This window comes from Rhipicephalus sanguineus, chromosome 4, assembly GCF_013339695.2.
Source record: "Rhipicephalus sanguineus isolate Rsan-2018 chromosome 4, BIME_Rsan_1.4, whole genome shotgun sequence".
Taxonomy (NCBI): Eukaryota; Metazoa; Arthropoda; class Arachnida; order Ixodida; family Ixodidae; genus Rhipicephalus; species Rhipicephalus sanguineus.
Window position 1 is genome coordinate 78,437,101 of NC_051179.1, and position 24,515 is coordinate 78,461,615.

The 24,515-nt window shown below is 45.1% G+C and overlaps 1 protein-coding gene across 1 annotated transcript; it reads left to right on the plus strand.

Moving 5' to 3' along the window:
• The first annotated feature begins 907 nt into the window (after positions 1 to 907).
• On the plus strand, positions 908 to 23,963 carry LOC119388823 (O-acyltransferase like protein-like). The gene is made up of 7 exons (XM_049415239.1): positions 908 to 962; positions 9,589 to 9,682; positions 11,762 to 11,848; positions 13,078 to 13,243; positions 15,824 to 15,906; positions 20,315 to 20,435; positions 23,760 to 23,963. Exons 1-7 carry the CDS (start codon positions 908 to 910, stop codon positions 23,961 to 23,963), a joined length of 810 nt encoding a protein of 269 aa, XP_049271196.1.
• The last annotated feature ends 552 nt before the right edge of the window (positions 23,964 to 24,515 follow it).

Genomic DNA, 24,515 nt, shown 5'->3' on the forward strand with positions numbered 1-24,515 from the left:
ATGTCGGGCTCGAAAATACAACCTGAAATAATACTGTTTTATCTGCTCACTCACTCACTCTCGCTCGCTCGCTCACTCACTCACTCACTCACTCGCTCACTCACTCACTCACTCACTCACTCACTCACTCACTCACTCACTCACTCACTCACTCACTCACTCACTCACTCACTCACTCACTCACTCACTCACTCACTCGCTCGCTCGCTCGCTCACTCACTCACTCACTCACTCACTCACTCACTCACTCACTCACTCACTCACTCACTCACTCACTCACTCACTCACTCACTCACTCACTCACTCACTCTCATTCACTCACTCACTCACTCACTCACTCACTCACTCACTCACTCACTCACTCACTCACTCACTCACTCACTCACTCACTCACACCATTTTAACCTTAAGTCTGAAGCTTAAGAGGCTTCCTCATATCAAAGCTATATGGTTCTGGTTTCCCACGTAGAAATAAGTGGCCTAATTAATGGCCGAGTGATATGGAGTGAAAGTATCGAACAGGACTTGTTGGTTGTCCATTGTGATGTGCCCAGCGCAAAGGAGAAAAGAAATACAGAAAAAGGACAGCGAACTTTCGGTTTGCTTCTGTTCGTTGTCCCCCCCCCCGTGTTGTGCATATCATTATATGGAAGATTGGTTGCTTTGTTGCCTCCGGTCGTGTCGGAAGAATTAGCAGCATTTGGAAATCTTTGGCTTCTTAACTAACGATTAACTCTTTAACAAAAAAAAATGTAATTTGGTTTGTCCCTGAAATTTTTGTAATGCATTTTTTTGTGGAACAACCCACGTGCGGAGTTCTAACTCACAGCGTTCGTTTTGTGTTCCTCAGATTAAATATTTTAAGAATTACTTCTCCGTCGAAGAACTTCCCGTTGTTCGAATGACGATGTGCTTCGTAGAAGATTGCAGCCAGTGGGATCTGCAAGCTCTGATTGACGCAGGTAAGCATTGCATACAAATATTGCTCGCTGTACATCGACCCTCGTGAAAACCGCTACGGGGAGCGCATGCCGGATCTTTTTTTGTGGAAATTCAGTAGGACTCTTGATTGCTCAGTCATAAAGAATTCGGAAGTTTCTACCATTCCTATATAACACTGTAGTATAAATGCCGCAAATAAGCAGCCTTCGAACTATGCGAACGGCGCTTAAACATTTGAGCGATACGGCATTGGCAGTTGAACCGTCCACTTCTATACGTTTCTATGCGTTAATCTTGGCAACATTAGCCAAAGCTGCACACTAAATTTGGTAACGGATATGTGCGATTTTGCACACTTATAGTAAGGTTTGCCATATTAAGAATGCGTACACTCTAAACTGGGTAACCCTTACTATAGGTGTACAGAATAGCATCTATCTGTTACCAAGTTTAGAGTTTACTCGTAGCCAGTGAACATTCTGTTTGTGCCAGCTGGCTTCACGTAGCGCTTGATATCTTACGAGCCGCCAGCTGACCATAAACACTCGCAAGCTATTTATAAAGGCATTATTAATTCTGTAAATAAAGATATACCATGAATCAATATGGACTGAGAAATTAATATTTAAAAACCTTACTGACATTTGTTTCCCCGTGGTACGTTTATTAATAGAAGAGAAAATGAACATAATAGCTTCATTCTTAAATTTCGCGCCGAAATTTCTGCGCGTGAAGGTGAGGGCGATGTGAGGGATTTTAAGGTGTTTATTTTGCATTTTGGCCACATTGGCTCAACAAAAATCGCAGGGCCCCTTTTGCATTCACCTAGGACGACTCGAAGCCGAGAGCCATCTACTTTTCTTTTCAGTCGATGTATTAAGGAGCCTACATGAACGTCCAAAAATGTAGGCTCCCTAGAAGTATTTATCCTGCCCTCCACCCTCCGAAAGCTTTGTGCACCTAGCGTGGTTTCGCACTGCTTCCAAGATCGGAGGCACCTCACCTGGTTTAGCCCTGCCTCCGTGATCAGCCCACCTTCGACCAAGCTACGATGTCATGTAATGATGGTGTAGGCTTATGCCACAGGAGCGAAGGAACCAGACGGCTGAACCAGAATCGACGCCAGCAGGGAACAGGAGCCGTGGCTTCACGTGCCACTGCGAAGCGCCGTTTTTATTTTCTTCTCTGCAGGTCGCGTGCTCTCCGGTTTTGTACGCCGCCCAAAGGAGGGCGCTACGACGGCATTATGTTACTTTGCGTCACATGACCTCAGGGCAGAATTTGTGGCGTCATGATGACATCATATAATTTTGCGTTATGTGACGTCATGGTGATGCCATATGGTAACGTCATGACAAGATGATTTTTTGCAACACTGGTCCCCGACGCCGCAGGACGCGGGACGCCGACGGTGAAGTTTCGTGTTTATTGAGGTATATAAGGCTTTCGCTTTAAAAATTTGCTGAAAATTCATACATTAAGGACATGGCTAAGTGGAATATAGGATAATGTCGTCTATTTTAACCGATTAAGAACTATAGACACCACTAATACACACCATAAAATCCTATGACGTCGCAGCGAGCTGATGCGGTAACGTCAAGGTGGCGTCGCCGCCAGTATTTTTCATTGTGCACATTCTCTCGCTTACCAAGCGTTTTCTCATAGTAAATGTTATGTTTCTGGCAATTTGAAATGGTCATTTACTAATGCGAGAAATGCCGTTTTTCGCTTCAGTCTCTTAATGATAGCGCGTGATCGCGAATGCCTTTTTTTCCCCAGTCAAGCCTCCGCTAGTGCGCCTGGAAGTGTCAAATTGTGTGACAGCACAAGTGGAACCATGGAGACACGTGGAAATTGGAATTGTGTAAGCTGCTCTGACTTTCCTTTGCGGACAGCTGGCAGTATACGTATCACAAAATATCGCAATGGCTTTTCTTTTTATTTCAAAATCGCACCTGTTGCTTACGATGTAGATTCTGAAACTGCCAGAAATCCTAGTCACTGCTTTAGGGAACCTTTTCTTTGTTGTACAAGGTTTAGGACATTTTTAGGAGCTTTTTTCTCAGTGAAGATGAACGCGTCTCTTAACAGGCATGCAGTCACATTAACTGATGGGAGACGCCTTCTTTCAAGACGTATCCAACTGATACCGTTATAAGCAGCCATACATAGGCAGTAATTTAACCCTTTCAGCCCTGGATTTTTTATTTTGGTCGGGGACTTTTTTTCTGCATGTTTTCCTAATAGTTATGACCTCAGAAGACCACAAACGAAAAATTGAGCCAGTGGTGCAATTATTAATGGATTTACAGACATGGCATCAAATTAGGTCATCAGGGCTCAGCGGTTGTGAAATGAGAAAAATAGCATCTTTTTTCCGGCTATTCACTAGAGTGCACAAAATGTGAACCACGTCTCATTTTTCAGTGTGATACTCATCGAAACAGCTTCGGTACGTCGCTCCGAAAATGGCGCTCACCCGCCTCAGCTGACCTGCCTCGTCGTCACCCATGACTTCGGTCAAGCTTCTTCTTCTTTGCGGCTTCCAGATCCGCAAGCATGTCACCATTTTGGTGTCAATGGCAGTGGGGATCATTGAAGAAGTATTCCCCCAAGAATGGGCAGTTTTGGTTTCATTTCCGAGGTGCTAGGGCAAATCTTTTGTGATGGTGTCAATTGACACCGCCAGGGCCGAAAGGGTTAAGGTCCCGCTAAATCAACCTGCTCTGCGAGGTTTTTCTCTGTATATCATATCCGATTTTCTTACCCTGTGAACAAGGTAGGCCCTCCTGAATAATATATAATGAATTTGTAATGTGAATATGTATCCAGATATTTAAATGATTTATTGGCAGATAAATATGAGCATTCAATGCTAACACTCTCACAAGATGTCATGAAGAAGGAGCGCTAAAGACAGAAGAAAAATTGTTTAGAGCTATATTAATAATGTGGCTTTCTAAGATACGAGAGAAGCCGCTCTTACGGTGAGCGTGGCTTTGAAAAGCTATAAAGAAAAGTAAGAATAAAAAAGATGGGAAAAATAGCGCCATAACGGAAGGGGTGTGATGTCACTGTGCCAAAGTTCTTGCAGCAGCATGCTGTGATATGAACTCTATAACAATTTCGATACCATTATGGACGTCGGAGTTCACTCGCGAGACAAAGAAAAAATTTTGTCTTGGTCTTACTATTTAATATTCAACTTACCTATGGATACGAATCGAAATTAAGTTTTGAACTAACATTTTATCTGCAGTAGAGTATGAAGGTGGGCAAGTTGGTTGATGTTCAGGGTAAAAAAAAAAAACGCCGCAGGGAATACAGCTGGCGGCAAAGAATTGCATGGCACACAACGCTGGTACCATGTACTTGTCTGCCTTGTATTTGAAATCTGGGCTGCGCTGCTGTCGACAATGAATATTTCATAAGCCTAAATATCTTGCGTATTTCTTTGTAGTGATCCTTTAGCAATAATGCCATGCGCACGCAGCTGTATTTTACAGCGAAAGCTGTTATGAGATCATTTCACCGGCCGTTTTTGGCGCCGTAGTTGTCCGCCGCCGCCGCCGCCGCCGCCGGTGTCCGTAACCAGTATCGCTCGAAATAAGAAAAAAAAACGAAATAAGAAAAAATGTCAGGATGGAACGAGGTTCGAACCTGGGCCCTCTGCGTGTGAGCCCAGTATTCAACCTCTGAGCCATGCCGGTGGTTGAAACTGCTTTGCAAAAAGGTCCTATACAGGCTTCGTGTCGGGAACGAACCACATTAGCATATGCAATATAGCGTGGTAGAAGAGTAAAATAAGCACCAAGCGTCGCACAATGCGAATTCTATAACCAGGCGTCACACAATGCGAATTGCGCAACGAGTAGAATGTTGATTGCTTCCAACCCATTACAAAAGTCTCTGCCATAATTCTTCGTCGTCATCAGGCACAGCATCAACAAAGTGCGCATAATGCCTTGCATGCGTTTAGCAGATAGCACGGCTCTCCGTAGAATGACGAAAAATGGCACAGTGCCTGCTGCCCTACTTCTCAAAAATTACAATGATTTATAGCGTAGTGGGTTCCTCGCAAGTGCACTTGTATTGGTTGCCTAGGAAGCCCATAAGCGCATGATCCATTTCCTCGGGGTCTCAGTAAAGTTCTTCGCACCACTCCCCCGTCTCTCTCCCACGTCAGCGTATGTTATACAGCATGACGGCAGAGGGAAATAGCGACCGGGCGTCACCCAGTGCATATCACATAACTGGTGGGCCGTTTAAAGCTTCCAACCCATTACAAAGGGCTGAGCCGTAATTCTTCATCGTCATCAGTCGTCGCGTCAACAAAAGTGCACATAATCCCTTGCAGACGTGTAGCTGGTGCCTCGCTTCTCCTCAGAATGACGAATAATGGCTTAGCAGGCGCTTCCCAACTGCAGGAAAATTTGATTTATGGCGTAGTGGGTACCTTTCTAGTGTACTTGTATTGTAGCCCCAAGACAGCTTACAACGGGCTCTTGAAACGCCGCTCTTCCAGCTTTCGCTGTGACTGTGCTGCGGTTTCAGCGCAGGCCTGGCGTTTTTTTTTTTACTATTTCACTGCTTTTTTGCTTGCAGAATATTCTTGGGTCTACTTATAGTCACAATTATTGCTGCTACATTAGTAGATTGTTTTATGAAGCTCAAGCCAAAGCCCAGAGAAAAGCACGGTAAGTGCATTACTATTTACACATTTATATATAGTTTTTAGTTGCCCACTGCGAATAATATCACATAAAAATTTATTCAATTTCTTTCGTAGTTTTCTTTGTTTGCGCAGCTATTTTTGCGGTTCACAAATGTGGCGGTTTGGGCGTGTTGGTATGACGTGACCAATAGGTCCTAAGCGCTCAAACAGACGAGGACAGAAAACACGTATTACATACAGGCGCTAATGTTCGACATCTTATAGGGGAACAAGCCTTATAAGGCCACGCGTGACCTTACATGACGCCAGCGCAGGAGGCATAAAATAAGACACGTTATCAAAGTACTTGATTCTCATTCTGCTTCAATGCCACATGCTCCAGTACAAAAACTAACAGGGTGCCCTGTGCATTCGCCCGAGATGACTCGAAGGCGAAAGCTATCTTCCTCTTGTACTTCTTCTCAGTGGATTGTTATAATCCTTCCACTCTTGAAGCTTTCTGAACCCCGCGTGACGTTGTTCTCCCTGCAATATCGGAGTCAGCTCTAATGTCATGTGATTACGTCGTCATATGTCATGATGGCCCCACAAATGACGGCGTTCAGTGACGTCATGAAGACGTCACATCTTCGCATATCGAATTACTCATCTCCGAATCTGGTATAATGTCTGCAATTAGATTGCTTGGAGCTATTCGTGCTGTCGCTGACGGTCACATTTCCCGTTTGACGACGAGGCATGCAAGGCTATCGCCTGAAATAACGTCGTAAATTATATACGTATACTTGCATTCGAGAAAGATGGCAAAAGTATTGTTTTGCTGCGAGCATTGCGCGAGTGTCTACCTTTGAGTATTGAATATTATCGATATGCCTGGAGAGCGAAAACATACTTGCCGAAGTTGATCTCTTGATGTCTCTTTTACAGGTGTCTTTAGTGAGCTCACCAAAGGTTTTTCGGTCACATCCAACACCAGCATGTTGCTCCGTATGGCCGACAAGTCAAACGCTCAACAATACTCTCTGCAGTTTCTGCACGGCATGAGATTCCTCTCAATCGTACACATAGTCCTTCTTCACTGCGCTGCTACAATGTCGGACAGTTGGTGTGAGTTGATAGCGATCGGAGCCATGTGTTCTAATTGCGAAGGAAAGACGATGACTTTTTTTAATGGCTTGTTTCTTAGTTAGACACAATATTATTGAGAACTAACACAATAATGCCAAAGAAAGTATAGGGGATGTTATTCGTTGTAATTAGGGTAAAGTGTGAAGAAAGTAAAGTAGACGAAAAGATAACTTGCCGCCGGCAGGAACCGAACCTGCGAATTTCGAATAACGCGTCCGATGCTCTGCCCTCACACTCAGCCTCACACTCGCTGCCATGGCTGCGATAGGCGCTGACTAACACTCCTAAGTCTAAAATGCATATATATACCCCATAAAGTGGACGGGAGAATGACCGCCGCCGTAGCTCAGTGGTAGAGCACCGGACGCGTTATTCGAAGGTCGCAGGTTCGGTCCCTGCCGGCGGCAAGTTATCTTTTCATCCACTTTACTTTCTTCACAATTTACCCTAATTACAACGATAACATCCCCTATACTTTCTCTGGCATTATTGTCTGTTAGTTCTAATTTATAACGGCGAAGTATTTTATGATGATCGAAGGCGATTGACCATAAATGGCCATAGCCTCGATCCTTTGTCGTAACTTCAACATATTTAGTTAGGCTAGGTTAGGTTGCTCATTGGAGCAAAAGCTTCAGAGGCTACGATGCGCCACGAGGTAGCATATATTGTAGCGGTACAACGCGCGGAGCACCCTTCCCAAGACAGCGAAATAGATTCTTTAAATCACCAGAACAAAAAACGTCGTCCTGGTCTTCAAATCCTCACTGTCGCAATAGACGAAGGCCGTTGAACACCCTCCCTATCTCGTCATTGTCGTCTAGGCATAGCACACGCGTCAATATGCAAGCAAGGAATGATGTAAGCAACATATGTAAGTAACATACAGGGTGTTTCAGCTAAAAAGCACCAAGTATTAAAAAATTAAGCATAGGCGCTACGCATCTCCAATCAGCGCAATAGTGTTCTGAGCCATATAGAGCACGTCAGAATATTTTTTTCCAATCCGCCAAGCTCGGCAATTAACAAAGATTGCTTAATGAACTTTTTAAATAGCAACTCTAGAGAAAGGTTTTCAATACAAAAGTTGTAGCGCTTGTTCAGAAACATCGAATTTTTCAATCTGTGTTAAGATAACTCCCCTGCCTAAATTTTTTCCGGCCTTTCTTTGAAGCGCGCGAATTTTAAAAAATACCACGTGACTACCGCCAGAAGCGCGGCGCTTTTAGTGCCCTCAAATGTAAGTTGAACGAATTATCAAAGGCTGCTCCGCGCACGAAGGCCGATTGAGCAGGCTGCCGGTGACTGCGATGGACGCTAAATGATGATGGAGCCGTACCATCTAAAAAAAACTACGAAGGAGTGGCCGACGCTTGTGAGTGCATCTTTTATCTCGGTCCTTCATCACGTTGTAACCCTCGCCCCTTCCAGTGTGTTCCTTCATTGGTGCGAAAAGAAAAGAAAAAATGCCTACGCTGCATCAAATGCTGCCTAAGGTCTCATGTAGCATTTGCTCCGTGGCTACCGCTCTTTCGTTGAAGAATTTTTGTTGTTACTGAAACGGTATGCTCATTTTGTCGCTTAACGTCCATCGCAGTCAGCGATAACCTGTTCCATCGATCTTCGTGCGCGAAGCAGCCTTTGATAATTCATTCAACTTACATTTGAGGGCACTAAAAGCGCCGCGCGCTTGGCGGCAGTCACGTGGTATTTTCTATAATTCGCGCACTTTAAAGAAACGCTGGAAAAACTTTAGGCAGGGTAGTTATCTCAACACAGATTGAAAAATTCGCTATTTCTGAACAAGCGCTACAACTTTTGTATTTAAAATGTTTCTATAGAGTTACTATTTAAAAAGTTCATTAAGCAATCTTTGTTCATTGCGAAGCTTGGTGGATTGGAAAAAATATTTTGACGTGCTCTATATGGCTCAGAACAATGTTGCGCTAATTGGAGACGCCTGGCGCCTATGCTTAATTTTTTAATACTTGGTGCTTTTTAGCTGAAACACCCTGCATGTGAGTAAGAGAACAGTTTTGGAAAAGTTCTATGGCGATCTACGCGAACTTCGCCTTCCATACAACACGTGCGCTCGTGATTAAGAAATGCTGGTTACAGTGTCAAGGCTTTCAGCACTCCTCATAAGCAACTTTGGTCCGAGTAAAAAAAAATTAAAAAAAAAGATGGGACAGCTACGCACTAGTAGCGCGAAGACCCATGGAAGCGGCGGAGCTGGGGGCGTGGCCCTCCTCATTTCTCTCCTCCTCACCCTCCTTTCTCTTTCCCAATCCTATACTATACAAGACAGCTGCACTAACGTGAAACCATTGGAGGTGCGAAGTAGCGGTGTTTCCCATAGGGACATGTCAATATCAATGAGAGCACAGCGTCCTTTCATTTCTACAGACAGCGTAGCAGACAGCGGCCATCGCACAAACAGAGCTTTCCCTGACCCAACGCGCCGTCTTACTTGCCATTCGGAGAGGCGCACGTGGCATTGCTTCTCGAGGGCGAGCGCGCCTTCTCGCGAGCTTTTCATGAGCGAACGCGCCGTCTTATTTGCCACTTGCTTTATCGTAACGGGCGACGAAACCGTGATGGGCTACGAGGACAGGAGACGCCGACAGCCCGAGCGCATAAAGTACTTCGCACCTAAAAGGCAAGCAAAGTGAACGTACCCTTTACGCATCTTCGAAAGAACATTTAAGTTATGCTAGGCAGCGCTAAAACTAAGAGGTCGGAATACTTCCGCGTGCAGGTATTTGCAAGCATTTGCGCTAGTGTGTTTCGAGCATCGATCGCTGCCATAAATGCACAATGTTTTGTCTCGTTTCTTTTAGCTCGTTACCTCAATGTGCTCATCGCATCTGACGAGTGGTCGTTCATGCTCATAAGTGGTGGATTCATAAGCGTGGGAACGTTCTGTTTCCTCAGGTATGTCAAGCCAGTATATTATAGAGGCAGGATTGTACTGAATGGTACCAATTCAGTAGAATTTTAGGGGCGAAGCTCCTTATAGCGGCACCCGTTCGTCCCCTGTATGTAGTGCGTAACCAGTCTTAACGCTAGTACCAGATCTTGACCTCCAAGGTGGTGCCGGTGGGAGATTTCTCCTGTGCGTTGTTGAACAATAAAAAATTCGCAGCGTGCGCGTTAACTAAAAGCCGACTTCTTCTGTCTCTCATTCCCCATCAGCAGCCATTGGCATGTTCCAGTAGGAAACGTTAGTAGAAGTAGAAGTGTAAGTGTTAGCTAAAAGCCGACTTCTTCTGTCTCTCATTCCCCATTAGCAGCCATTGTTTACCTCCTAGGTAGTGCCTGGTGAGATTTCTCCTGTGCGTGATTAAACAATAAAAATTCACAGAGTACATGTAAAATTAAACTGAGCTGCAAGTCGCCATGACTCTCATCGACCTTATAGTATAAACCGGCCCGATCTCACGTCATTGATGATGTACTAGGCGTGAAGCTGCGCGACGCCGCCGCCAAGATCCTGCCGTACGAGAGCTTCGCCCCACTCATCATCATTCACCCCGTGGATATGCTGTGGAATTTTTTTAATTACCGCAATCCAAGTGGCTAAAACATTGTGCACTAGTTGTAGAGAGAATTACACAAAAGTAACGGCAAGTGAACGATCTACATGATCCACTTTTTATAAACGTGGATGCATAACTTTCGAATTTCGACCGTGCTTTCCAAATAGATGGTTGATCCCTCCTTCATAGGAATCGGAATAACACGAAAGTAAAGCGTGCCTTTACAGAAGTAACTGAATGTGTACAGATGTAACTGAAATGATATAAGAGAGTTTGCACAATGTATATTGATGCCTGGCAGTTATAACACCGTTTACCGTGTACCTAGTTTTAGGTGCACGTTAAGACCCCCAGGTGGTCAAAATTTTTGGAGCCCTCCACTACGGCGTCCCTCATAATCACATCGTGGATTTGGGACGTTAAACCCCAGATATTATTATTATTAACCACCGTTTAACGTGGATGCACCCACTTTGATGATTGGTGGTACGTCTCCATCCCGACGGCTAACGCCCATGTTAAATGAATAAACAAACCCTTGTGGTAGCTGTAGTGGTTAACGGTGAAAGCGTTATCAGAGAACGAGGTGTGATAGCCAGAAGAGCGTCGCATATTGGACGCTGAACTTGATCGCCACCCCGCGGCATGTTAAAATGTGATTGAACACCACGGCCGGACTAGAGGGAAACGCAAAGCGCGTCCTGCCGCTCCGGTAGCCCAGCCGAGATTTTTCTCGGGGCGAGGGCGTCAGCGGTGAACACGGTGTTACAGCCAGGTGAGGCAGGCGCGCGTCGCAGAGCTATTTTTGGTTTGGATAGCGTGATGCTGCGAGCGAGGCCGACGCTTTTACGACGCTTGATCTAAGATCGCCACCTCGCGGTGTTTTAAGGCACTGACAAAATTGAACTTCTATTGAAAACACGCCGAATGGGACGGACGTGTAACGCCTTGCAGGTGCTAATCGCGGAGGCCACAGTAATGACGAATTACTTCACCGCTCCCAGAGGGCAACACCACCCCGCCGACAGGGACAGAGGTAGATATAAAAGGCGCGTTTGTAAAGTCTCCAGGGTCTGTGGCCATGGCGCAGTGGATAGTGTGCCCGGCATCTGTTGTTGCGGACCGAGCGGTCGTGGTTTCGATGCCCGTTGACGGAACTTTTTTCTTTGACATCTGATCGTGTAAATTTTTTCTACGTCATTTCCGTGACGGAAATACGTCACTGAGGTCTTGGTGAACCCCGGCATAAAACACTTTCGTGTTAAAAAGTAGCTAGCGCAGAAACATTGCCTACACGGCGGGTGTTTTCTTTTTTCTCCTGATTCTGCCGTTACTAAACTTACAGTTGACTGAGCACTCTATATCCGCAAATCAACGGCAGTATGCCAAACTGGATCATTTCGCTTATTAGTTCATGACGGGATTTTTTTCTACTCCTAAATGTTGACGCACAATTCATGTAATTGCTCTGCAGTGGCTTTTTCCTGGGCCTTACTGTCAGCAGGCAAAAGAGAAGCGGGCCGATTGCGTTCATCGTCGGCGTGATCAGGCGATACATCAGGTGAGCAACATACAGTTTTTCTCGTGATGCTTCGCATGTTATGCACAAACTAGCGTACGTTACAAGCTTTGTCTTAAATGTGGTCGTGTGAATGTCACACGCTTTGCATGTGATTTAAATACAGGAACGCATGGAAATGAAAACAAGTCTTACTATATCTCCTTATGCGCGCTTTTCATTCTCACACAATTATCATAGAGGTGCCGCTAGTGAAGAAATGACGCGGATGGTGTGCGTGACCAGACAAAAAAGAGTTTATAAGAAGTTCTTTATTTAATTCAGTTGACTGTAAACAATGATATCTATCGAACGCGTACCTTCATTCACTATATCTTCCAACGTGAATGGTTGAATTATTTGTGCCATCTGCACGCGTGCTGGCAACCATTTGGACAGTATGAAAATTTTTTGCACACGATGGCTCTTGTGTTACACATGCTGATCTACAAAAAAGCAAGTCAAGCTTTAGACACTCGAGGAAGTGCTTTAATAAAAGCTTACTTGTTATCTGGTAAAAAGTATAGTGCAGTATGAAGTGCACAATATTTGAGACAGAATTAGATATGCAGCTAGGAGATATTTTCATCAGTTTCTGAGGAAACATTTTGACAGCGGGGTCATAAATGCGCGGCAAGTGTAAAAATTAGACTGTACTTTAAGATGATAAGCTGGAGATGAAAGTTCGGTGGAAGCGTAACAGAGAGAGATCCGCCAAGTATTGGATAAGTACAACTATTGGCGATGACGTCAGCGTTCTTAATGAAGCACGACCTGTTAGCGTGCCACTCTTCGAAGACACATTGTGAAGACCGAAATGCGAGCATCCAGAACGCTCCACAATCAACAGGGTGGCAGAAAGAACTAGGTAGCAGTCAAAATTACCAAGGAAGCGCGTTGACGATCATTTAACCAGGAATCACCGATGTGGCTGTCAAGACGCCGCAGTTCCTTCATTGCATGTTATGCTTGCGTTTACCTTGTCGCGATGAGTTTCTCTTTGCTGTATGCGGGGAGGTCGAATGAGGAGAAAGTGCCTCAGACAGGCTCTGAGGCCCTTTCTCCTCATCCATCAACCTATCCGCACTTTGTGTTTCCACCCGTCGGCTCTCATGTTGACTTTCAATTTCCGTGCTCTATATAATATCCTTCTCACCACAAAGGTCAAAAGCAGATCAACCGCTCCTGATAACCAGAACAGTCCCCTTAGATTTGTTGATCGATGCATGCAGGACGGTCATCCCAATGTTCTTCATCATCATGTGCTTATACTTGACGCCACGATTCGTCTTGGGACCGGACACTAAATCCTTCTTCCAGAAGCTCTACAAGGACGTTGGCCATCACTGGTGGCACCTGCTCCTTATGATAAGAAATTTCGTCGAGATTACTATATGGGTAAGCCAGCTTTGCTTCAGTGTTTCACACTATATAGATAATTTCCGGACGCGCTGAAGCGCGGTCAAATTGGACTGAAAGCGTTGCAGTTTTGTATCCGTATAAAAAATTGGCCGCGTATCTGCGTGCTTCGCTGCAAATGTCGTCTAAAGACGATAGATGAGGCGCAGCGTGAGATATGGACGCAGTCTGGCAATACATCGGGAAACATGAGTGCTATGTTGCGGGTTGGTAGTCCCGGCGCAGCAGCAGGCGAATACCGGCGGTGACCAACGCGGCCGGCGGGGACGCCAGCCAGCCCGAACACGCGGTTTGGCGCGAAGCGCTGAAGCAGAAGAAACGTCCGCACTCAACGAATACTCTCCACACGCTCTTTTATTTACACGTCGCCTGGGTAAAACAGGAATGCTAGAGCGGCGCCCCATGGCATTCGTACAGCGCAATACAGAACCGAAACCGAAACACAACAATGAGCTCGTGCAGAGGACGCGGAGGAAGGCAATTTTCCGCGCAGTCGCATTTTGAGTGCAGCTTAAGAAACTAGGGTCTTTAGAATTACGTATGTATGCACTTTTTATTAAAGGAACACACCACCTAACCTAGTAATTCTGCGCCTCAGATATGCGTAATGTTTGCTTTTTGATCGACAATGTACACAAGTATAAACCTAGTCAGCCGTTCAAGATGGCTGGCCCTTGGGCAAATGGTTCAACTTTGGCCGAGTGGCTGAATCGAGTGACGTGCCGACAAACAGAAAGGCAGACAGGCCAAAATTTCTCCGCTTAAGTATCCCAAGAAAGACTATCGTCTTTAAAAAAAACGAGCAGTGCTACGGTGAACTCGCACGCACGAAAACGCTTGGGCTGGTACATTCAACGGTTCATGATTTTAATCATTCCATATTACGACATAAAAAACCGGCCAAAGGATTGCTTATCAGCCCAAGATGGCGGCGCCCATGAATCGAAATTAGAAATCGTGTATAAAATAATTAAGAGTACTGCATAAGTCTAGGGCAGCCATCCGTCGCATAAACATGCGTGAGCGCCAGGTCTACGTAACCGTTGCTTCTTAACCGCTCAGTCGCTCGCTCTCCTTTTGGTTTCTGCTCAGAGGTGGCATTTTGTGGTAACATTAGCCTAAGATAACGGTTTTGGCTTTTTAGTGGGAATGTGCGTGTATCGGAAATTTTCAATACAAACAGAGTATGTTGGTTATTCGAAGCATACTCGATTCGAAAAATGCTTATCGGGATTTGAGAGGCGAATACTCGGATTAATTCGAATATTCGAACACATGACGACTTACGAATGGTGCACATGTTTAATTTTAACACAAAACAACGCTAATACGTACCTGTTTGTAAGCCTAGTACGGCTGAAAAGCAACTGCGTTTTAGCACTAGTTGTGAAATTGAGAGTAACTGCGGAACAAACATTAGCCCAAGTACGTAACTGTGCTAAAACGTAATTGCTCAAATGCCGAGGGAGAGGGTTATTTCCACAATCATGTGTGTTGCTCCGGCGCGTACAGAGTGCTCACCTGGTAAACATGTGAAGCAGTTAATTTCTCTACATGATAAGTCGTAATGAGTGCATTATCAAGGTATCTCCAATGTGCTCCAGCCTAATTACGCGCGATTTCATAAATTTATTTTAAGAGAGTATTGAAAGCTATTGTTTCTTCTCATTTTGCAACTTTTTAATGAGGCACACAATACTCCATATTCAATTTTTTTTTTATTTTAAAACAGTGTTCGACGTTTTCCTATTCGATTCGTATTCGAAAATTTCAATGTTCGCGCACCCCTGCCTTTAGAAGTGGCCTTATATTAAGTGGCGAGTTTCATCTGCAGTAAAGACGAAGTGGGGACGATCAGCAACGATGTTACTGGAATATATTTGACGCTACTGCGACAAAACGATAGCGCCTCCTGCAATACCTAAGGCGTGACAACCTAACTTGTTCGGCGCGTAATTTTATAAACAAATGAAGCACTAATTTCCATGTGCTTATCAAAATTACCTACCTCGTCAATTCAGCGCTATGTCAGAGACCCGTTATCTGTGGAGGTTATTTCGATAAAAGAAAAGATGCGCCCCACTGTCTAAATACAACCGAATGATCGGAAATATTCCTACATTATTGCATCTCGTGCTGAAGGACAAGGATATTGTGTCATGTTTCGATATTGTATTATACGTCATGTTACAGATGCGTTGCAACTTAGTCTGCACCTAAGGCTTACGAAAAGGCTTTTCGGGTAAGAAAACGGAGGGAACGTTCCACAACTGAGCTTTTGTTAATATCCGCTGGTACCAGGCCCGTAGCCAGGAATTTTTTACGGGGGGGGGGGGCACTTGCTGAAAGCCTTGACTGTTTGAGAAAAACGCCTATTTTCATTATTTATTTTCGGTAAAACACCATGTATCATAAAAACTTCGGGGGGGGGGGGTTCCCTCCTGGCTACAGGCCTGGCTGGTACTATGCGAGAAGTATTACTACATTAATATTGCCACTACTACAGCGACCAAATGCGATGGGTCACAGTGATTGTAGATTACATTTTTGCGATTACAGGATGTGCTTCCCCATACATGGTACCTGTCCACAGATTTCCAGCTCTTTGTCATATCGCTCGCGGTACTGCTAGCTTTCAAAAGGTGAGTGCTACACCCCTACATCACCAGCTGCACACCACTAACAACAACAGAATGTGTGCTTACTCCTTCAGCACTTGTCGGAGCTTTAGAGGAGCGCGAAGAAGAAGCTGCGTACGCTTAATTTTACTGCGTGAAGTGAATGCGCTGGACGTCTAAACCCCTTGAGAATACAGGAATGTCCCGAAGTCCTCAATGTCTTTAGTGTAAGATTTTTTTAAATGCGAATCATTTAAAGCTAGAGGTACTTTGGCCGTTTCTGTCTACATATCTATCTATCTAGCCGCCTACGTCTGGGCGCTCTCGTGGTCGTCTCCTTAACTTGAAGCATGCCAAAATTTGCGTGGGAGGGCATTGGCAATGACGAGCACGACGAACAGGTCATTACATGAATAACGGGAAGATACTTGCCGCGTACGTTATGAAACCCTTTCCTTCAGTCACGTGTGGCACATACCCGCATACCACGGCCCATGGAATGCGGGTATGGACCACAAGTGATTTACAGTTTGTACCAACGCAGACACGGCGATAACAGACTTTCAAAAGTATTTGCGCGCTCGCGCTATGCAGCTTGTATCGAGGAAAATGCGGTGCGGGCGTCGGCAGCGTTGTCGGTGAGGGGAATATCAGAGGGACGGAAAGATTGAAAATCATGGTGAGAGAACGCAATAGAACCCAGGCATTCTGCGTGGTAGTCAAGTGTGCATCCACAGAGCTACGCCAGTGCTTGAAACTGCTTACGAAAAATAACCTATAATGGAGTCATATCGCGGCAGCATAAACTGTGGTTGCAGTGTTCGCTATCGATGCTTGTAACAATGTAACAATGTAATAAACATTACATATTAACTTAACATCACATATTATCGCCCCCCCCTCCACCACCTCACCGAAAAAATTGCTCGCCACGGGCCTGCCCACACTATACCCATAACTACTCAAAATGCACAAAGAAGTTGGTCGAACACGCAATGCTTGACTTAGAGCAATACAACAATTTGGTATAGACCACCAATCACCTACTGCTTCGCAAGACATCGACGACTAGAATGAGTGGGATCTGTCGAATTTTTGTGTAGTGTCGATTTTATTTACTGATGTAGGCGTACGTATGGCTACTAAGCTGTCTTTTAGTTGCCAGTGACAAGCGCCTTGAAACCGTATAAATTTATTCCGTAAAATTTTTCGACAGTGTTGGTGGTGATGATGCTGCCACAGGCGGGGTTAGCCTGGCACACCTAGCCGGCAATTGCTACACCTGAGCGACTCATTCCATGTAGTATGTCTCACCATACATCACTTAAGCCTGTCTCTCGTACAAAACGTAAAAGTACAGTAGCCACTTACTTGCGAATCAACAGCGCACCTGCCGGAAGCACAATGACTTCGCAGCATCCGGGAGGAAACACTCTTTTCTTCATACTGTCCATTACTCTCTCCCTTCCGGAGCAAAAACACTTACACGTCCAGATGTAGTGATGTATATCTGCAACTTCATTGCATTCAGTGGACAGCGGGGAAGGAGCCCCCCTTACTTTAAATAACCGTGCAGGAGTGTAGGCCGATCGTGTTCCTCAGGACTTTTTGTGCGTTTGTTTCCTTTCTATCGCATTTGCATAGATTATTTTCTAGCACTTTCTCTGTTACAATATGCAGCGCTGTGTAACGTTTCCCACTCCTTCTATAGTCTTTGTAGACCTGTAGCGTAAACATAAACAAACATTAATTAATTATTTAATTAATTATTGACTAACTAACTAACTAACTAACTGAATAAACAAATAGCAGTAAGATACTACAAAAGGAAGAAAATCAAGAGAGAGAGGAAAAGCAGGAATGTTAACCAGGTTAGCATATCCGGTATGCTACCCTGCATACGGCAAAAGGAGGGGGGGATTAAAAGAAGAGTAAAGAAAGATAGAAAGAGACGGGGAGCACACACGCACACACATAATATCACAGAGCAGCGCGGCAGTCTGGTGCGGTATACGTCATCATTATGAGCCTAAAGCCGCTCGGGCAAGCCTGTTGTTCGTAGGAATTTTAAGAATGCCTTGGCTGCTTGAATTCTCGAGGACATTTCCGGATGACATTGGAGGATAGTTACTAGGGACATCGGTCTGTTGTCAATGCGAGTGAGAGCGACCGCAAGCGATCGTCTCTGCGCCGCGTAACGAGGACAATCGCAGAAGATATGCTGCAAAGTCTCCTCGGTACCGCAGGCGTCGCAAAGAGCGTTGTCGGCCATCCCTGTACGAAACGAAAATTACTTTATGAAAGCCACTCTTAGCCATGATCGGCGTAGCAGAGTGGCTTCTCCTCGGCTGAGTGCAGTTGGTATTTGTTTTGCAAGTTGGTTACTGGCTGGATGAACGTTGTTTATAACGACAGAACAAATAACGAGTAGACACAATACGATGGCCGTTCTGGCGTATGCCATGTGTCGAGTACTTCTTGTTTCATCAAGGTAAATAGTAACTTTGCTTAATCATCCAAGCGCAACATCGCCAGGCCCTCGTTCGTTAGTCCACTAATGACGCTGCTCTTTGGTACCATATGAGAGCGCTGCGCGATTTACGTCACGACTCACGAATTTTCTGGCAGATGAAACCTAGAATGTTATCGGTCTATTCGCTGTGTAGCGGCGTATCAGGAAATAAAACTTTGCTGCCACCTAACGACAATGAAAGGAGGAATGCATAATGATGCTTGTAATATTTTTGCCTCATCTCATTTCTTTGTCCAGTCGGAAAATGCTGGGCGTGGGAGCATTCCTTGCGCTTTCTCTCGTGGGCTGCGCTATGGGAACGTGGACAGTGGCCGGTTCTGATTTGCCGCCTTCCATGATGTTTCCAGGACCCATTCTGCAGTAAGTGCGAAGAAAGATGGGGACATCACATTTTAGTGGTGCGGAAAACATGTCGTAGCCATGTACTCATTTATGACAACTGTCAGGCCACGTCATTCGTTTCGTGTATACTCAGCAAGGTCCAGGACACAACTTTTTTATCATCCTGTGCGTACTTTGGCGTGTGAATACACGATCAGTGAGAAGTGACAGAGATGAAAGTACATCGCTTTGATCATTGCTATGGAGTCCTCGAAGTATGAAATACTGTAATCTGCACACCATTAGTTCAATGGTAGCAAAGAGTCAGAATCCAGGGTAATCATCACAACGTTTGTGGGCCTAAAGTGCTTTTCTTTATAAGTCTTTCCTGAATGCAGTACTATGCAACCCCTAGTAAATTTTCGCAGGTGGGTTGAAATCTTACGAATGAACACCAAAAGCATACTGTCCTCGTACCGCATAGTATAGGAAAGGCAGGACGTGGCAGTGACATTTGCTGCATTCGAAAAGTAAATCTTAGCATGAGGAAGTTGTAGAATGCTTCTAGATTGAACCAATAAGATTGAAACCTTTGAGACTGTGAAGAAACTGAACGCTACTAATGATAGTTGTTGGGGTTTTAAGTCCCAAAATCACGATCTTATTATGAAGGACGCCGTAGGGGAGGGCTCCGGAAATATCGGCCACCTGGGATTTTTTAACGTGCACCTAAAGCTACGTACACGGGCCTCAAGCATTTCCGCCTGCATCGAAGATACGGCCACCGTGGCCTGGAGGAATGTGAACGCTGTATGGACACCATTCAGCAGAGGTGATACTTAATAATGCTGAAGCCCTGAGTGAAACCATGTATATAACGACTTGCTGGCTTTTTAAACGGCGTTGGATGTAGGACCACCTGTACGTTCACTGCAGAGTAGGACCGTAATAGAAAGCAAATCCGGTACAAGTAAATCAAATATTAAATGTGGAGTGCTGGTTGTAGCAAAACAAAATATCACCGACGATTTTCTAATACGTGCTTTGGCTAGATGAGTAGTTCAGTGAATGCTTAAATTTAACGCGCGTACCGGAGAAATATAAGAAAAACATAATGGTCAACATAGCAGGTATACAGTAGTCTGCTTGGGCCGTCTCCTGAAAGCTATAGGTTATAAAAAACAAAATAAAAAAGGATACGTCAATTACTGATAAACATGCAGAGCTAAGTGAGCGTACTTGCGCAGGTTCAAGAGGTAGCAGTTCTGATAAAATTTAAGCAGCAAAATGAACCCCCATGTAACGTTCTCTTCGCAACTGTTTGAGACGGGTACGGGTGGAATCTTTTGTTGTTTTTTTTCTGCCTGTTTAATTACGAAAATTCGGGAAGCTTAGTTCGGATTATCGTAACTCCACCCTCATTCAAAGTAGTGAAACTGTAACTTGTCAGAGAGTGACTTGAAATTTATAATGCAGTGTTGTCTAGCAGTGGAAAAATTAAATCATTATGCACACACTGGAAATGCATTAAATAGTTTCGTTTATCTTATATGCATCTTATCTCCCGGTTTCTTGCAGGGTCATGGCCAAACTGGTCAGCGAATACTACATACGACCGTACTATCACGCCGTCTGCTACTTCAGCGGGTGCATGACATACCTCCTGATGGACGACTTCAAGGAGCGAAACATTAGCAAAGTAAATGATGAAGTATCTGTCCATATAGTTTAGTTTTCAGTCTCTTTGGTATTATCGAAACATATGCAAACACGCAGCCCATAGTGAACTTATTTACAAATAGAAGTTGTATGCCTGCATGTGAGAGCAACATTTTCACAAAAGTAAACGTATATTAAACGTATATTACGGTCATTGTCCAATTCCAAATTATTATTTACGTCGCGAAACTCACACCAAAGACTCTTTATCACCACGGCAGTAAGCAACAAACATGGTGAACAGAAAACCCCTTAGGGTTGCGAAACGTAACTTCTGACTTTCATTTTGTCAGTGACCGAAAACGTTTGCTTTTACAGCGAAGCCGCATATGGCTAGGCGAAGCGAAAATCCGTCTGTCCTGATGTTGCTAGAAACTTCTCCATTGGCTACGCCGTCAGTGACGTCGTTCATTGCGTGGCAGCCGTGCTGCGGAGCTCGCGCGCAGCGGTTTCAACTTACAACTTCAACATGGGTAGGCCGCGGAACGTACGAACTCCTGAACTGCCGACAACTTTCGAATAACAGCGCCGCCAGCAGAACCGATAGAGAACTCGTGTTAGCTGGGCCGATGCTATAGTCCAGGCGCAAGTGCAGACCCAGGTGGCCAAGCGCAAGCAGAAACTGCGTATCGAGGATCCGACAGCCTGCCAAGCCGCGCTAAATCGCGAAGCGGAACGCAGGCGCCAATGGCGGGCGGGATACTCGAGAGATCAAACGCAAGCGACAACGACGAGCCGAGGAGACGGCTGTGCGGGCAGAGCAGCGTCAACGTGGCAGTGGCGGAAACGCGTGTCGCCGGGCCCAATGTCCGCTTTCGGCGGGAGTTTCTCGAGCAGCAGTTTGTTTCCGACCAGATTAACCCGCTGCTAAACACCGGGGCTGCACGATTCAATTTCGCTCGTTGACCAATATGTACGGAGTGCTTGGGCGGTGGCTGTTTATTTTTTTTCCTAAACACGCTACTTGATGAGGCGAGATACAAACTCTTGACTGCGATAACTGCGCATTGAAAAATTACCGGAAGCTATAGAAGCAGGACCACATATCGCTGCCTTCAAGGGCAATGAAGCCATTGCTACCCCGCTAAAAATGAGCTAACTTGAACGAAACGGAATATGTATGACTACAAGCAGCATCGACCACGGAGTAATTTTTAGAGATACCCTGCCTATAACACATGGCCTTTAGTGGTGAGTTCTGTGAAACAGTTGCAAGATACGTATCGTCACGAGAACACACTTGTAGTGTAAGTTGAAATTATGATCCCTTCTCGACGGCCGCACAGAAAGCCTTGCAATTCCTTTATCTATTTCAGCAACTAATTTTGATAGACCGGTCATACGAAGTTGACTACATTTTACTATATACTTGTGCAAAGCGCCTTAGAAGGAAAATTATGACTCGTAAGATGCAATATCAAGGCCACATATGGTCGTTGTTCATAACTAGAAAAATAATCTTTAATCTATGATTCACAAGCATTACCTCATAAACTTTGTTACAGATTGATTAACTAGTTACTGGTAAGTAGAAGGCAGTCTGATAAAGAGAAGAAGCATTGATCGACAATGTTCCGGTTGCTTACTGGATTGTTCTAGAAGCCGCACGAATAACTCCCCAAATGTGGCGGTTGTTCTCCTAAAAGTATCGCGATATTGCATCGTACATTTCGTACTAAAGTGCCTGACAATAAACTGGGCTAAATGGCAAGATTGCGAAATGAACAGAGTGCGCGGACAAAGCGATAGCAAGGAGAGAGCAAGACAGGGGACGAACGTTGAATTCCAACTGAAACTAATTTTAAAGAACACGCTGTACAGTGACAGCCGTCGCACCGCATGCTGCACGAAAGACTGACATGAAGACAGAGGAAAAAAAGTGAATGCACAAATGAGAAAGAGAGAGGGAATCTAACTGTGACAAATTAAAAAAAAAAAATCGGGAGATACCAAGCAATGTGGGAGTCGATTTCATACAAGGCAGTAAGCGAGTAGCGTTCTATGCGACATGTTCTTTTTTTCCTGTTCTTTTTATGTATTTTTTTTATTTTTTTGCAAGCGATATCAGGCAGATTGACGGGTTCGTGCAAAGTGTGTAGCTGTGGGTGTACCGAGAGCAAACGGGGCACGTAGACTTCACTGGTGCCTGAAGGGTAGCTCATGGTTTAATGTATGATCGCTACTCGCGTTAGAGCATAAGCGTCAGTTTTATCGAAATGAAGTGCAGGCTGCGGTGCGATGACGTATGCATCATAAGTAGCGGTCGTTGGTATATTCCTCCAGGATCGAGCCGCGCTTGACTATAACTTGCTAATTTAAAGGAGCAAATTAGTAATGTTTATCACATTGTGATCAGAGTGGTCACCGAGATGGCAATCACGATTGTCGTTGCCCTAATAATATGCCGGTATCGGATGTTTTTCCAAAGCCGTTTCAAGCACTGGTGTGGCTCTGTGGTAGGGAAGTTGACTTCCACTCAGAATGCCTGGGTTTGATTGCGGATAGAACCGTGATTTCTATCCTTTGTGTCTATCGACTTTTTGTGCAACACGGGCTCCTTAACGCTATCGTGTGAACATTTTGAAAGTCATCATAAAACAGTACACACACACAAATACAAAAGAAGAAGGAAGAACTGACGGCACGAGCGCTGAGCGCACGAGCGCTCGTGTCGTCAGTTCTTCCTTCTTTTGTATTTGTGTGTGTGCGCTGTTTTATGCTGAATGTCGACCAACTCGCCCAAACAGCTACTTTGCTCATTTTGAAAGGCTATCTTGACGTTTTCTTGGTTGATATAGAGTGTAAATCATGTGTGGCATGTACCCGGATTCCATGGGCCGTGATAGGCGGGTATGTGCCACACGTGACTTAGGGAAAGAGTTTCATGACGTACGCGACAGGCATGTCATGTTAGTCGTGTCATAACCTGTTAATCGTATTCGTCATACACTCATGTCCGCCTATGCAAATTTTGGTTTATACCAAGTTAAGGAGACGACCACGACGGCGCCAAGACGTAGGTGGCTAGAACGACAGAAACGGTCAAGGTGTCTCTGGCCGGCGAATAAATGCTTCACATTTCATATATCAGTTATATGGTAAGCCTGGTAATCCAAGGCTGAGCGACGTATGGGCTTGACTTACATGGAATGTTTATTTGTTAATATTTTGGGAAATTGTTTTCTGCATGTAAATGCCATCATACTTCACGTGGAGCTGCGGAGATCTCGTTAAAGATTTTGAGGATGAGTGCAATATAGTTCGGACTGGTTAACCTACTGCTAATTCTCTCTCTCTTTTTCAGATTGTTCAAGTGATCGGTTGGCTGGTGTCATTGACGTGCGCCCTGGTGTGCGTATTCATGAAACTAGCCTGGTATCGAAGCCCCAATCCAACGTCGGAAGCGCTGAAGCTGCTCGCGTCTTTCGTCGATCGGATTCTATGGGCGGTCTCCCTCAGTTGGATCACGTTGGCATGCTCCTCTGGGCGAGGAGGTGAGACTCTCTAAGGAGTTTTCTGTTAAGTGCAATCCGTTATCACGAATCCTTGATTAATACTTTTATAAGAATCTCCAATAATCATTGTCCGCCTTGGCGGAACAGTGGTGCTCGGCTGCTGACCCGAAGGTCGCGGGTACAATCCCGTTCGCGGCGGTTGCATTTCGACGGAGGCGAAATGGTAGAGGCCCGTGTCCTGTGCGATGTCAGTCCACGTTAGAGAACACCACATGGTTGAAATTTCCAGAGCCCTCCACTACGGCGTCTCTCATAATCGTATCGTGGTTCCGGAACGTTAAACCGCACATGTTATTAATATTATTCAATAATAACTGGTTTGGGGGAGTGCTGTGTAGGCCGGTGACTTTTAAGACCGGACCTGTTTAAACCGACCGCTAGTCCGTGCAGAGAGCAGAAAACTACCGTCATCGTGAACCGGCACGCCCTACCTTCGTTTCTTCTTCCTCATCGTCCTCTTGTTCATCTTCTGCTTCGCTGCCGGAACACGTGCGCCGACCTGCCCGGCGTGGGAATGCAATAACTCTTATGGGAGAGAGACCGAG